A 16,009-nucleotide genomic window follows, 5' to 3' on the forward strand; every position below is an offset into this window, starting at 1 on the left:
TGAGAGACGTAGGCTTGGGCTATGCAAGCTCTGATCCACCTTTCTATGGTAGAAGATGATACCTTCTTCCCCATAGTTGATGGTTGGAAGGAAACAAATAGAGTTTCCGTCTTACGGAAAGACGAAGTGCGCTTTACGTAGTAACACAACGCTCTACGCACATCCAGCTTGTGCCATCTGTGTTCTAGCCTATGTCTGGGATTCGGACAGAAATCAGGAAGGGTCAGTTCTTGAGATCTGTGGAAGATGCTGTTTACCTTCGGAATGAATGCAGGGTCCGGTCTGCGGACCACCTTGTCCTTGAAGAAGGTACAGAGATCCTTCCTGACTGATAATGCTGCTAGTTCCGAGATTCTTCTCGCTGAAGTGATAGCCACTAGAAAGGCTACCTTTAATGATAGGTGATGGAGAGAGCATGAGTCGAGAGGCTCAAAAGGTGCTGATGTCAAGGCTTGAAGAACTTTAGACAAGTTCCAAGAAGGATATCTGTGTATAACAGGAGGCTTAGTATTGACTGCTCCCTTTAAAAAGGCACTAATCGCCGGATGTTGCGACAGAGAAGTTGAATTGTCACAGGAAAGGACGGTTGAGAGGGCTGCTACCTGTCTACGAATGGTATTGACTGATAGGCCCTTATTAAGACCTTCTAATAGGTAGTCTAAGATATTGGGAATAGTCACCGAAATTGGATCTAGGTGATGTAGAGAGCACCACCTGCAGAACCCCCTCCATGTAGCGTCGTAGATCCTGTTTGTTGAAGGTCGTCTCGATGCTTGAATGATCGATATCACCCCCGAGGAATAGGATTGCATGGCTAAACTCTGCCGCTCAAATGCCAAGCGGCTAGTTGTAGCCATTGAGGGTCTGGATGTAGAAGCTTGCCCTGACTGAGTCTTACTCGGTCCGGGGGAATCTTCCACGGGGGTGATATTGAGAGATCCACAAGGTCGGCAAACCACGGACGCCGTGGCCAGTGTGGAGCAATCAAGAGTACTTCTGCACCTTCCAGGATCAACTTGCATATGGTTGCCGGTATTAATGGGAGTGGTAGAAAGGCATACAGGGGTTGCGCCGGCCACCGACACCTGAGAGCATCCGTTCCCTCCAATCCCGGAGTCGGGAATCTGGAGAAGAACCTGGGTAGTTGCGTGTTCTTCGGAGTGGCAAATAGGTCCAGGTGCGGTCGCCCGAACCTCCGGGAGATTTCCTCGAACAGAGCTGGATCCAGACGCCATTCCGACTGATCCACCTTGGCTCTGCTCAGGGAGTCTGCCTGGAGATTTGCCTCCCCTGAGATGTGTTCCGCTCTGATGGAACCCAATTTTGCTTCCGCCCACCGAGCCAGAGCTGATGCCTCCTGCATCAGTTCCACGGATCGTGTTCCTCCCTTCTTGTTGACATGGGCCTTTGCTGCTACATTGTCGGTTAGAACGAGAACGTGCCTTCCCGTTACTAGGTGGGAGAATTGACTTAGAGCCAGGTGAATGGCCCGAAGTTCCAGCCAACTGATGCTGTGAGTGAGGTCCAACTGATTCCACTGGCCCTGCGCTATCTGAGTTCCCAGATGGGCTCCCCATTCAAATAGACTCGCATCTGTCGTGAGCGTGACCCGGTTCGGTTCCCTGAATATGCTTCCCCTGAGCATCATGGGCGATATCCACCAATTCAGTGATCTCAGTAAGTGATTTGGTACCAAGACCCTCCTGCTGGAGGTACTGAGGTTCCTCCTCTGATAAGGGAGGAGGAACCACTGCAACTCCCTTGAGTGGAGTCTTGCCCATGGAACAATGCCCATGCAAGATATCATTTTCCCCAGGAGCTTCGAGAGCTGTATCAAAGGTACTCTCTTGTCTCTCTGAAGCTGATGAACCAGCTTCGAGATGCTGCTTCGACGCTCCTGGGAAAGGTATACCCTGCACTGGGATGAGTCTATCATCGCTCCCAGATGCTGGAGCTTCTTTGCGGGAGTGAGATGGCTCTTTTCTAGATTGACTGAGAATCCGTGATCCTGTAGAATGCGGATTGTGGTCTGAAGGTCTAATTTTGCTTGCTCTTGCGAGCTGGACTGAATCAAAATGTCATCCAGATAAAACTGAACACGCACCGGCATCAACCTGAGATGGGCCGCTATTACTGCTAGAATTTTGGTAAATACCCTTGGGGCTGAGGAGAGTCCGAAGGGTAGAGCCCTGTACTGGTAATGCCGGTGTGCGTAGGTAAATCTGAGGAATTTGCGGTATTTGGGATGGATGGGAATATGCAGGTACGCCTCCGTGAGATCTAATGAGGATAGGAGGTCGCCCTTCCTGACACTGGCTAGGATGGATTTTAGGGACTGCATTTTGAACCTCCTGTAGGTTACATAATAATTCAGGCCTTTTAGATCCAGTATCGCTCTCCACCCTCCTGATGTCTTTGGGATCACAAAGAGGATGGAGTAGAATCCTCTTCCTTCCTCTTCCTTTGGTACCCTTTCTATGGCCTGAATTGACAAGAGGTGTGCAATGGCCGAGGTTACCAACCTTGCCTTGTGTGTCTTTCTGGGAATGGGGCATCTGATGAATGGGTTTGGTGTGGGAGAGCAAAAATCTAAGGTCAGGCCATGCCTGATTGTTTCCAATACCCAGGCATCGGTAGTGGTCTGCTCCCAGACCTCAATGAAATTCCCTAACCGACCTCCTATGGGAGTGTCCTGCATGGCGTCACTTGGAGCGTTTAAAGGGTCGGCCTCCCGATCCTCTAAAGGGACGCCTGGATTGGAATTGGCCTCTGGCTCCCATGTTTGGGCGATCCTGGGAACGATCCTGTCTTGAATAGAAGGATCGTGAGCCTCTAGACCAGTCCCACGATTGCCCAGATCGAAAGGGTTGTCTCCAGTTCCAGGAGTTGCCTGGGCGGAAACCTTGTCTCCGGAATTCCTGAGTACCTCTCCTGTCTAATTTCTTTGATGGGTGGACTAGAATTTCCCTTTTGTCCCTACTCTCACTTACATGTGGATCCAAAATGGATCCAAACAAGAGTGACCCACTGTACTTGGAGGTCGATAGACGCCACTTGGCCTTTAGGTCTGTCTTCCAATTTTTGAGCCACAGTAATCTGCAAGAGGCTACTGTGGCCGCAATTGATCTTGCTGCATACTTGGTTGCGTGAAGTGAGGCGTCAGCCATAAATTGTGAGGCAGCCAGTATCTTGGCCAAAGTTTGGTGAGTTCTGACCTGATCTGGAGGTACAGTGGTTTGTAGCTCGCGAAGCCACATAATACAGGCCCTGGCGAAGAACGACGATGATGTTGCCGCCTTGGCCGCCCAGGCTGCGGCCATGTGGGAACGATGGAGGGAGTGCTCAAATTTCTTTTCCTCTGGTTTCAAGGCCTCCGCCATGTCTCCTGGAATCGCAGAAGTAGAGAATAATGAAATCAGGGGACTATCTACTATGGGACATCTAGCATGTCCGAAAAGGAAGGAGACACATTGAATAGCTTCCTTTCCACGCTGTTAGGTGCAGGTGGCGTTGCTAGGGAAACCCATTGCTCCTCTACAGAGGTGCGAAAAACCTCAGGACAAGGAATGTACTTGTCCTGTGGTACTTTTTTTAGCAAAGAGGGGGTTTGCCTCCTTGCTTGTGGAAGGATTTTCCTCCTGAACTGAGGTCAAATTGACCGTAGAGACTGCCTTTATCAAAAGTGATTTAAGAAGAGCTGGATCAAAGAGGCCAGAGCTTGTCGTCTGCTCAGGAGCGGTCCCCTCATCCTCCGAAAGGGGCATGTCAGTCATGTCTAGGTCTAGTGATTCTCCCTCTCCTATTTGAGAGGAAGTTTCAGAAATGTTTGTAGCCGGAGCCTTGTTTCGTCCCTTAAGGGATGGTTGAAAGGCTACTTGGCCCTTAGAAGCCATAAACTGGGAAAAGGCATCCTGCATGAATGCCTGAAATTGGGCAGACCATATGTCCTCCTGAGCTCTGTCCATGGACGCAGCTACAATAGGAGTATGGTCTGGTGAGGAGGCAGGTGAAGAGGAGTGGGAGGAATCCAACTGTTCGGTTTCCCCCAGAGGAGACCAAGTTCTGAGGACTTCCTGGGGAGTAGGTTCTGTAGTAGGGGCCACCAATGGGGCAGGGGAAACCATGCTTGTCCCATTGGAACTAGTTTTCTGGGCCCTGGCAAACTGTCTTTCTGGAGCCAAATGTCTCCTTGAGGCCTCTCGCTCAGCTGTTTTGGATGGTCCCCTTTGGGTAAGGTGCTTTGTTTTAGCTTTCTTCTCCCCCCCCCACCTCAGATTCTGAGGATCTGCGTTTTTGTTGTTGTGGGGGGGGGGCAATTGGGGACCCTGCATAGCTGAATGCGAGACATTGTCTGCCATTGTGGCCAGGTATCCCAAGTAGGCAATACCTGGAGTGGGGAATAAATTGTACGCAGATCGGTTGCAGATAATTGAAGCCTACAAGGCTTATTCTGCACAGAAGAAAAAACAATGGCCGGACAGACAGGTCCCTTTGCAAGGACCCTGTGGGGCAGTGACTAAAGGTCACCTTGAAGAACAGTGGAGCAATTCCAATTTTTCTCCCTCTCCTTCACCAAGGGTGATTGCAATGGCCCGGATTAGAAGACAAATCGTTTGCTGGCGTTGTGAGTATGTATTCCCCAATATGTGGCTGTAAAGACAGTCCACAGGGTGTGCTTATAAACTCTTTTTCGCTCTTTCTACCTCTCCCTCTCTCTCTCTGTCCCTCTCTCCTTGTGAAAAACCTCCAAGTATATGAGCCACCTAAGATGGAGGCTATAAGAAATACACCCAAAATGGAGTCTAGGTGAAGGCCACGCCTTCCTGCTAACTGCCAAGGAGAACTACGAGGTTCAAAATGGCGAGTTTGGCTCCAACGGTCGCTCCGTCGGCTGAGGAGGCTTTGGAGGTGGCAGAAGTTAGGCGTGAAAAAACCTCTCACAAGCCCTCCGGAACGGACCGCGGCTTTCCCAGGCGATCTGGCGTGCCGCGGGTTGAAAAGAAAAAAAAACGGCCGTTAACCAAGGGAAGAGTTGCCGTTTGCTGGCAACCTTGCTTTTAGTCCTGGGCGCCGCGGCTCTAACTGGCCCTGGGGGCTTCGAATCTTGCGCGCCCCAGCTGATCTGGGAGATAAAGGGCAGCCGGCGCTCCCTAATGCCTCCGGTGCTTCTTGCAGCTTCTCTCAGGTTTTTTTTTTTTTTTTTTGATACTCTCACCACTCCTCGGAGCGACGCCCTCAGGGAACGGCGATCTGTCGGCTGCTCGGAGCCCCGAGCCAAAGGCTGAGAGAAAACGACTCACTGTGAGTTTTCTAATTAGATTGTAAATTTGGCAGAGAGAGAAGAGGGTTTTAGGCCTAATTGTAAAAATTTTTGTCAGGAGCTAAGATTCTAGCTGCTAACGGGCTTCAAGGCTGAGTCAAACTGGAGTCACGCCCAAAGGAAGGGTGTGGCCAAAGTTTTTACCCAGTCTGTCGGGCGGGAAGGCTGTCATAGAACCCATCCAGTGGACTCTACAGCCATCCTGCTGGAGAACTGAAAATCGCATTCCCATATCCTGCTTAATCATTGCAATGATTCATTCACTGCCTTCAAAAAAGCAGAGATGGGGGAGAACAGGTAGGTGCAGGCAAGTGCAGCAAGGAAGGAGAAGTGTGAGGTCCTAGCCTAATGACTGCACAGTCCAAAACTGCAATTGGGATTGTTGAAATTGCAATTGCTAAGTAGTCTGGTCATGTAATTGCTCCACAACAGAAATCCCAGTCCCTCTTAGGGTCATGAAGCACAGACTACTTTGCACATATTCTAAAAGATAGCTTTCTTAATGTTACAACTCCAAAACCGTAAGAAATGTATAAACAATAGTAAGTCTATATAACTAAAATGGTTATGTATTAGTTATTCTTAAATGGCACAATTCATTTTAACTTTCTTAACTCATTTAGATTAGCGTTACTTTCTACAGATTTTAGACTAATTTTATAACTATACCAGACAATCTGTGCTCCCATATTATTTCAGAGGTATTTCCTTATTTAAATAGAGAAACAGAATGACCAAAAGTAGAGAAAAATGAGTGGGAGAAGGAGCAACTTCTGAATAGGTGCCAGTTTTCCCATTGAGTTTCTTATGCAGACTGGCAGAGAGCATTCTTTCCTTTCCAGCAGGCAAAGAAATGGTTGCTGTTGCATGGGAGAGGAAACAAGGGATTGCAAGACTGGCTAGGAAACTGTCACAGAACTTTGAAAATAAAAATTATGTAACCATAGCAGTAGCCAAATAGCACTGAAGCAGCCATAACTTTCTCAAATTTCATTCCCTTGGACATTCTGTAACCTAGCCTATTTAAGGTACATTGGTTCAAAAATTGTTTTCCTATGATGCACAGTTTCACACAGTTAAAGAATACTGGAATGAGAATTTTAATATTATATAAATATGCTATATGGTACCTATATTGCTTTCATTTTATAATATTATATGGTAGTTACGTATTGCAGGGTTCCCAGTCCTGGGCTATGAACCAGCAGCAGTCCATGACGCACCAGAAACTGGGCCATGCAAACGAGTGAAGCCCCATCCACGCATGCATGGAATGCAGTCAGTGTGTGAAACCATGGTCCTTCCAGTCCTCAGAAAAACCTCCATGGAACTGGTCCATGGTTCTGAAAAGATTGGGGGCCACTGATTTATTGTACATATATTTTCAATATCTTTTTGACATGCACTGGACTTTTCTGTTGCTCTAGCTTTGAAATGATTAACTTATTATATGATGAATCATAAACCACTTTGGAAGATTACTTTTTCTATTAATAAGTAGCTATGTGTTAGGAATGAAGTGCATGAAGATGAGATATGCCAAGTGAAAAAGTTTTAGGAAAGCAAAGGAAAAGAATAAGATTTCTTCCAGTGGCTTGCTCTGCTGAGAAAATAGAGGAACTTCCCTAATGTATATTATTTTATTGCAAACATGGATATTATTGCAGTTCCATCAAAATTAATCCTGCAACATTTTTCTATGTTTTGTTACAATAAGAAATAGTAAGGGGAGGCCTCCTGGATTCATTTCAGCACTAGCTAATACATGCCATTGACCTCTGCAATTTTTATGTGTTAACACAGAGGCATCCAACCTTTCTCGGTTGGCGGACGGGAGGGAAAGGAAGGGGGAAGCATTTTATGTGCATGCACACAAATGGGGCCACGAGCACGTGCGACGCAAACGGGGTGGTACTAGTGCCCGCATGACACTCACTAGTACCACTGTTTTTGCTGCAGGGTGCCCTGTTTGCCTAGCAGCGGTGGTGCTAGCACAAGTGTAGGTAAGTGTGTGCACACAGTATTGGGCCGCGGCCCACAGGTTGGGGAACCCTGTGTTAACATTTTCCACATCCCATGTTCCATCAAGACTCACCTCCGGAGAATGTATGTCTCTTGCCATAAGAGACAGAACTTCTTGTACAACAGGGTCTCTGAGACTAAATCCAAATTGCTTAATATCTGGACAGGAAAAAAAAGTTATCAGAAATAAAATCATTGCAAGCAGTTCTTGATCAATGAAATTAGAGATTTTACTAAAACAGATATATGGATGTTTAATCCTTAAATTCAACTGAGTCTAATTAACTATTATTTTGTGGCTATAGATTTGTTGTAAATCACAAAGGCAGGAAAATGTACACACTATATGAAAGTTAAGCTAAAGAGAGAGTGACAGATATGTTGTTTTGATCAGCAGTGACATTATTAAACATCCAATCTGACTAGATCTTTTTTCCTACAATGGGATCTGTCACTGGGGATTGCTAAGAAATTTTACAAACTGCACTAGCAAGTTTGCAATCTAAACAATAAAATTCCAGTCTCATAGAATGAGGCACCATGATAAAAGTTTTCCTGATTCAAGTTGGCAACATCACAATGTGGCTCTGAACTAAAGGCATATTCAAATTTTACTGATGCTCAGAGCAAATCTGCCTAATATTGGTTCTTCTGACTAAATTGGGAAGATGACTTGCTTATAACATAGGGAACAGGAAAATAAGTATAATTAACCTTTCCAGATCCAGGGAATCAATTCCAAACAATCACCAGTGTCCAGTGCCTGAAGAAGCAACAGCATTGTTCTAATATTTGGGTAAAATGCCTGAGGAAAAAAATGCAAAATTCTCGATAATCACAGTTTTAAATGTTAAAATTTTAAAGTCACAAAACACAAATTAACAAATAATACTTACTGATGGAACCAGTTCTTTATACCACTTCAACAAAACATCAAGGTGTTCCATTATAGACAACAATTCAAAAAATGACATACTATAGCAAAGAAAGAATCAGTTATTAAAACCCTATTAACTTCAACATGAAAAAGATTACCATGTAATTTTTCTTTATGTTCTCACTTCTCAAACAGCTGTAAATAACTTAAAATAAAATCTTAATGTTATGAATCTCAAAGAAAATGCAGGAACTAATATAAATTGCCTAGCTTTACCTAACAAAATTAAAATCAACTGCTGGTAAAACTTCACTTATAAATTTGGAATTAGATCACTGTTTACTTCTTTCTAGGTGTTGTTATTGTAGCCATTCTAATCTAAGCAGTTTTAAGCTTATGCATGTCTGTTTCTAGATCTGATCTTGTAAGGCTGACGTGATCAGGGCTTTCTCTCTGCTCCAGTATTATTTCCTGATGGAGAAGCAAGATCTGCAACTTTAGGGTTCTCCTGGACTCATGGCTCTTTTGGGATAGAAGGACCTTCTACAGTTAATGATGTCCTCATCACTTCTTCTAACTACTGTAACATGCTGTCTTTAAATCTGCCTTTAAAAAGCACTTCGAAGCAGCAGATGATCAAAATGCAGCAGCTTTTGTGCTTATTGATTTTGGAAGCACATTATACCTTCCTAGGGCCCTGTACTGGCTACCAATAAACTTCTGGATGTAATTTAAAGTTTGGTTTTAACCTACAAGGCTCTCCATGGTTTGATACCAGGTGCCTTTCAAAACCTTATTTGTCACCTAGAATCTGCCTGCCCTGCACAATTGTTCCAAGAAAAGTATCATATAGTACCTCCCTGTGGAAAGTTTGTTTATGACTACCAGTGATTTCTATAATTATGAATTCTAAATAACAATTACTAATAAAAGTTCTTCTGTGTCGTATCTCCCAACATTATCCTGTTGTCTGCTTTCTCCAACACTCTATGTAGCCGATAAGCAAGTTGAACATCCTTCAGTTCCAGACACTGCAATAAAGGTACAAAATATTAATCCTTGAATCCAAGCAATAGCAGTTATTCTGCTACACAGAGTGTCATTTTAGCAAGAAGCACAAAATCCCAATTCATTTTATAAAGGGTTACAAATTAATAAAATATCTTTAGGATAAGGGGCAGGTGCCAGTTAAGATAAAGTGCAAAGCAGGGCTGATTTTTGATATCTTATTTTCTAGATCAGCAGAATAGCAAAGTTTTGATGGTCTCACATTGGATTCTAAGATTATTCCACAAATTTTCTCTAAGATTTTACTACAGAGAGCATACACTATTTTAAAAACTGCTTTTAAATCTAGCTAATACATAGCCAGAAAATTACTGAAATATATATTTACATTTAAACAAGTGTGAATGTGTATCTACCTCAATATACAGAAATCAAGTCCACTTACTGTTTTCATCGCTCTTGGAAAGAAGTGGACTGGAAAAGAAGGAGTAGTGATTATTAATTTGGGGCATTCTCTAGCAATCCAAAAAAGAGTTTCTTAGGATTACTGAAACAAATTCAAAGGACTCAATAACAATTCAACAAATGTATCAAGTCAAAGAATTCTAGCATATTGCTTCTCAAACCAACATACCATTTAAAGCCATAATGACATAATATTTAAATATTTAAGGCTTTGACCACAGAATACAAGTAACTATACCCTAATCAATTGTTGAGAACACTGAATACTAAAACTATGTTAACATATTACATTTCTTCATGCTTGATTAAACCCTTCTGTACTGTATTAACTACAACTAACTGATTTGTGTATGTTAAGTCTGATTAAGGTAAACTATAGTCATAAAACATCACATTCAAATTCCTCAAACAGACTAAGCTTAAATCAAACAAGCACAGTATGGCTAAGCACATAAACTCAGCCTTACCCTAAAGATACATGAGGTATGCTGAGGCATTCAGCAACAGGAGTTATCTTCCTATTGCCCAGAAAGCCAGGAATGATGTGCTGCTAGACCCCTCCCAAATTGCAATCTAGGGCTGAACCACTGAAGCCCAAAGGAAAAAAAACCAAAAGAGAACTAGTACAAGTTGGAACATGGAGAAGAAAATGTCAGCACATTTATGGTTCTGAAAAGAACTATTTATAGTCTGATTAGAGAAAGGATGAATAACTTTAAAGGTGTTCTTTCTCTAGAAATTTCTGAAGCTCATGCATGTGGATTTTGGAGATACTTCAGTATGGTTTGACCCAGTGGTGGGATTTAGCTGGTACGCACCAGTTTGGTAGAACTAGCTGCTAATGTTTTGACTTTGGTGAATCGGCTGATGGCCTAACCCTTTTCCACAAGGCCCAGAACGGACTTCCAGAAGTGGCGTCCATGCAGAGAACTGGTTGTTCAGGTATTTGAATCCCACCACTGGTTTGACCATATTAATAAGCACAGTATGAATGCTTGTACCATAGGTACAATCTGAATTGGCCTTCTTTTTTATTCAAAACAGAGGTCTGAAATTTTGTCTTCAAACTAAGAAACTTTTCTTTCAAACTCAAAAATAAGGGAAGAGCCATTCTTTATTTTTTTAAAAAAAAATATGGGTGACAAAAGGCATTTTAGAATGAAATTTGAGTTGAACCATAGGGCTTTATCATAAGTGAAAATATTAAAATAGTGGTTTTGTACCACAAGGAACAAAATGATTAGATTATCTGGCCACATCAAGGACTAGTTCATTATTTGATACTTCTTTCTTATAATTGGAGGATTCATTGTTTAACATCCTAGCTTTTTTTCAAAAACTTCTAGGAGACATAAACAACAAATATTGTTGTACATTACTGACACAATTGATTTACATATTAATTATTTAGAATAGAAACAAATACCAAGAAACATTGCTATTTATTAGCTAACTCTCATACAGTTCAAAAATTACTTTTGTCATACATTAGTCATGCCCTATGCAAAACTGCCATGAAATAAAAGAAGTACATACTATCATCTGGATCCTGAGGACAAAAAGTTTTTCTTTCAATTTCATTTATTATAGCATATAGCACATGGGATTGGGATTCAGCAAATCCAGCTGTACAACAAAAAGCAGAATTAAGAGTTAAGTTTTTATTGAACTAGTGTTATAATTAAAAGGCAGGTAAAATATTTTTTTTTATGAAAATGAGATTGGACTATGAAGTCAGGTGCAACAGATAAATTAAATGGCAAATTATAAGCAGATTATTAGAAAGTTTCCATAATAATTTTGCTTATGATTGTTCCTCATAATTGAAGAGACTAGTTGTGCTTCATATCACTGCAAAATCTGACTAGTTATTATGACTCAAGGTACTGAGGCTTTAAAACAACAAACTAGTACATTAAAATCAGGTATGGAAGTGCAAATCGACTTAATTGTCCTGATTGTCTCTGAATCTCTCAAAGACTTTCAGAACCATGCATCATAAATTTCTGCTAAATATAATGTAATTAAAAAGAGTCTCAATATTTCAACATTTTATTTTAGAGTTTAGTATGAAAAAATCCACACATTCAGAGCAAATCTGGAGCAAATTCTATTCAGCAAAAGCCAGGAAAGATATTATTCCAACAGAATTTTATACAAATTCATAAGACTATAAAAACAGACACTACATACCAATGTTATGTGACATGCACAGCAAGTGGTAATATGTTGCAAGGCTAGGTTCTGAAATAAATATATAACAAATCAAAGCTGAACATGATTGACATACAAAAATATATTACACTGTATTAGGTGTATGTAACATTTCATATCAGGGATAATATCTGAGTTAATGACTTGATATAATTTAAAAGTAAAATTGATTATTTTTCATATTGTAATGTTCCCTCTCTCCCTTAAAGTTATAATGGAGGCAATCTTTGAGAGCTCCTGGGGGACCATATTGAAGATGCTGGTGTGTAGGGGGAAGATGGGGTGTGTGGTCTCAAGTTATAATTTATATTTGGTTACATTTTTATGTTGCTTTATTTTCTATCCTTTCTGTGATACTGCTTTTAAGGTACTGTATTTAACAGAATAACAGAATAGAAAAAGAGTTGGAAGGGACCTTGGAGGTCTTCTAGTCCAACCCCCTGCTCAGGCAGGAAATCCTATAATATTTCAGACAAATGGTTGTCCAATCTCTTCTTAAAAACTTCCAGTATTGGACATCCATAACTTCTGGAGGCAGGTTGTTCCACCGATTAATTGTTCTGTTTCTTCTTAGTTCTAGATTGCTTCTCTCCCTGATTAGTTTCCATCCATTGCTTCTTGCCTTGCCTTCAGGTGCTTTGGAGAATAGCTTGACTCCCTCTTCTTTATGGCAACCCCTGAGATATTGGAACACTGCTATCATGTTACCCCATGTCCTTCTCTTCATTAAACTATACATACCAAATTCCGCCAACTGTACTTTATATGTTTTAGTTTCCAGTCCCCTAATCACCTTTGTTGCTTTTTCTCTGCATTCTTTCTAGAGTCTCAATATATTTTTGTATGCCTTTTAAAAGGAATTTTACTGAAGTTTATTATTATTATTAGTTAAACAATAACTTTGCAGGTCAAAATGGATGAATTTCAAAATATAATCCTAGTTACAGAAATATTACTACTAAGGTTTAATACAGAAAAGGAGTATTGGATTAATCTTACAGATTGCATAAAAATTCTTACCTATATTTAGTGCTCTCATCTCATTCAAGATCAATCTAGCTTTAGCCCGGGGTACCTTACCACACTGCTTCAATGCTTTCAGGACAGAATTAAAGGTTAGTAAATTTGGTTGTATATCCTGTTCAGCCATTTGCCTCAGCACGTCCTATTAACCAAAATATCAAGAATTTGATTTAACTTTTATGTAAAAATAATGTTCCCATTCCTTCAAATTGTGTATTTATATCTTGTCCCCCTACACAAATCCTTAGCATTTACACGTATATTTGTTTAATGTCATTCTAGAATACTATCAACCATATCCTTCTATAATTACACTGATCATTTAAAATGTATTATTATAAAGATAAAAGATAAATCTGGCATAGAACGTAAAATTGATAAAATGGGCAAATCCCCCCAATAGTAAATATAGCACAAAATTAACACTCATAATTAGTTAAATAAGTGTTAAAAATACTACTCCCCAAGAAAGTTGTCTGCCCACAGTTGAAGGGAAAATAATGTAGACACTGGGTAAACCTGAGGAAGTGCTCCTCAGAAGTAGGAAAGGCCCTTTTTCTTGTAACTAGTTTCCTTGTGTCATTTGGAAATTACTTGGAAATCGAATTTCATTAATTGTATTGCTTTAAATGAGCTTTTTCAAGATGTAGTTTTGAATAAGATTTCCAGAGTTTTTAGGTTCACTGAACTTAACAATTGTAAAACACGTTTTTTCTGCCTTGGGGCAAGTTGATTATTAATCAAGATCTGCCATTATCACTAATTTTTTTGAGAAAAAAAACCCCACCTAATAAGAGCTAATTAATAACAAAATATAAGTGCTTTATCAAAGTTAAATACAGTAACACTGAGTTTTTTGCAACAACGTATCTGTTTATAGCATCCTCAACATCTGCCACTCAATTAGAGCCCTTTTCTAGTCTCAAAAATAAGCCTTTCAACTGACCCTCCCCCTAAGTCTCAATTTGTTTCTAATATATAGTGAAGTAATTTAACTTATATACCACCATGAGCCATTTTTATAAGTTGGGTGCTCAATAAATTTTATTTATTTAGACATAAATGCAATGAGAACGATGTCATTAGATTTCATGCTGGGTTTGACTTGATGTATTCTGTAGTTTTATGCCAGATAATATATTTGTTTCTTTGTTTCTACAAGTAAATTATAAGATAAAACTGGGTCTTGGGGAGATAAAAAACGTCATGAATACACATACTTCTCCTTCTCACATGCATTGAATGCAAATGCCACATACTGAAATTTATGTCATTATATTTGTACTGATCATTATATAAAAGAAGTTACTCTGTCTCACCGATGAGGACATATTATTAAAACCTTTGAACTGATTAAACAGAATTTAGGTATATAACCATAGAATATTAGAAAATGAGCAAATGTGGATGATACCTATCGTATATGCCGGTGTACAAGGTGACCCGGCGTATAAGACGACCCCCGTCTTTATCGCTGAGCCGCATTCCTAGAACGTCGTCTTATACGCCGGAAACTACCAGTATTTCCGCCGTATAAGACGACTCGGCATATAAGACGACCCCTGTCTTTGGCGCCAATTTTAGCGCTCGCGGAAGTCGCCTTATACGCCAGCATATACGGTAACTATAAAAGTGCATTAATAATAAATTATAATAAAACAATATGATTTAACTTTAGCTACATATTTACTATGGAAAAGTTCAAATCAACAGTTTCTCCTTACTTCAATACATGCCCATTTCTCAATGTATTTTTCCTTAACTTCTACAGCTGCTAAAATAAGTGCATTGAAGATGCTCACATCAGCTGAAACAAACAGAAAGTCAGTTATACCATAAGAAATAGCATGTATATTGTTTGTATTATGGTTGAAACAGTCAGTATTTCGTTATATTATGGTTGAAGCAGCTCAGTATAAGGCGAAATTCTCATGTGAGCCAGGTCCCAGAAAGCCAGCCACTTGCCAGCAATGGTGGTACACAGATAACTCACACTCAGCCCCCATGATTCAGCTGAGGTCCGTACCCCTGCGCCATTCATCATTGCTGCAAACAAATGCTCCAATAATCAGAAATCCAGTATTATATCTAGGGAGGGAAGACATGTATTAAGACCACAAGCAGCATTGCCATGTTATCAGTTATATCTCTCCCCTCTCTTCTTACTTAAAGAATGGCCACTTATTTGTCAAATTTATAGAGATGCTCATCTCACACACAGTGGCAATAAAACCTCCTGTTGAAACAACCAATTAAAACAATGAACATAGATTAAAAAAAACCATAAGCGGGAGAATATTATATATAACACAGCCAACACATTCCCAGGTATCCCCAACGCTGAAAAAAAAAAATCAAGCTACATTTTAAGGGATTTCTGAAAGGCTATGAGGGTGGGGGCTAGCATCATCTCATGTTGTGCAGAGGGTTTCAGCAGAAAAAGCTCAACTTTTAAGTCCCATCAAATGGAATACTTTCCCAGATGGGACCCACAACATTCCTCTCCTTCCAGATGGCATGGGTAGATGTAAATGGGAAGGGGAAATCCCTCAGATAATCTGACCCATGCCATGTAGGGCTCAAAACCAGCACCTTATACTGGACCTGAAAATAAACTGGTAGCCAAAGCAGCTGATGAAGCAGAGGTGTAACATATGTCCTCTTAGGGATCAATACAATTGCCCACACCACTCCATTTTGTACTGGCTGACGCTGCTGGTTATCCTTCAACAGCAACCCCATGTACAGTGCATTATAATAGTCTATGCAAAGGTGACCAGGGAAAGGTAACTGTGACAAAAGCCTCATGGTTCAGAAATGGACACAACTGGCATGCAATACAAAAGTGCAAAAGTCCTCTTGGCTCATCCTTAGTGGCAGATGATCTCTCTCACTGGTTTCATATAAATATTAAATAAAAACAGGGAAAGAATCAAACTTTGCAGCAGCACATAAAGTAGAGGCCAAAGGCAGAATCTGTCACTCCCAATCAGCACCAACTAGCATTGGCTTTTGAGGAAGGAAGAAAACTAACACAATACTATGCTGCCCACTCTCAATCCCCAAAGTTGATTCAGAAA

The 16,009-nt window shown here is 40.8% G+C and overlaps 1 protein-coding gene and 1 non-coding gene across 6 annotated transcripts in view; both read right to left on the reverse strand.

Moving 5' to 3' along the window:
* Nucleotides 1-16,009, reverse strand: part of PTCD3 (pentatricopeptide repeat domain 3) — a 56,087-nt gene that overhangs the window by 4,991 nt on the left and 35,087 nt on the right. For 4 of the 5 annotated variants that reach the window (XM_039331351.1, XM_039331350.1, XM_039331352.1 and 1 more), the window contains 9 exons: nucleotides 14,654-14,736; nucleotides 12,927-13,071; nucleotides 11,886-11,936; nucleotides 11,229-11,318; nucleotides 9,673-9,701; nucleotides 9,144-9,250; nucleotides 8,239-8,317; nucleotides 8,057-8,147; nucleotides 7,416-7,501 (listed from right to left, as the gene is read on the reverse strand). In XM_039331351.1, the coding sequence (XP_039187285.1) occupies nucleotides 7,416-7,501; nucleotides 8,057-8,147; nucleotides 8,239-8,317; nucleotides 9,144-9,250; nucleotides 9,673-9,701; nucleotides 11,229-11,318; nucleotides 11,886-11,936; nucleotides 12,927-13,071; nucleotides 14,654-14,736 (761 nt within the window). Of the gene's footprint in view, nucleotides 1-3,322; nucleotides 3,386-7,415; nucleotides 7,502-8,056; nucleotides 8,148-8,238; nucleotides 8,318-9,143; nucleotides 9,251-9,672; nucleotides 9,702-11,228; nucleotides 11,319-11,885; nucleotides 11,937-12,926; nucleotides 13,072-14,653; nucleotides 14,737-16,009 lie in introns of those variants that run through there. The other variant, XM_039331354.1, reaches the window with a different exon arrangement.
* Nucleotides 14,835-14,979, reverse strand: LOC120302821. Its single transcript, XR_005555235.1, has one exon. It is a non-coding gene; the product is annotated as a small nucleolar RNA SNORD94 (small nucleolar RNA).

This window comes from Crotalus tigris, unplaced genomic scaffold (assembly GCF_016545835.1).
Source record: "Crotalus tigris isolate CLP2741 ecotype Arizona unplaced genomic scaffold, ASM1654583v1 scf7180000024437.13266115, whole genome shotgun sequence".
Lineage (NCBI taxonomy): Eukaryota > Metazoa > Chordata > Lepidosauria > Squamata > Viperidae > Crotalus > Crotalus tigris.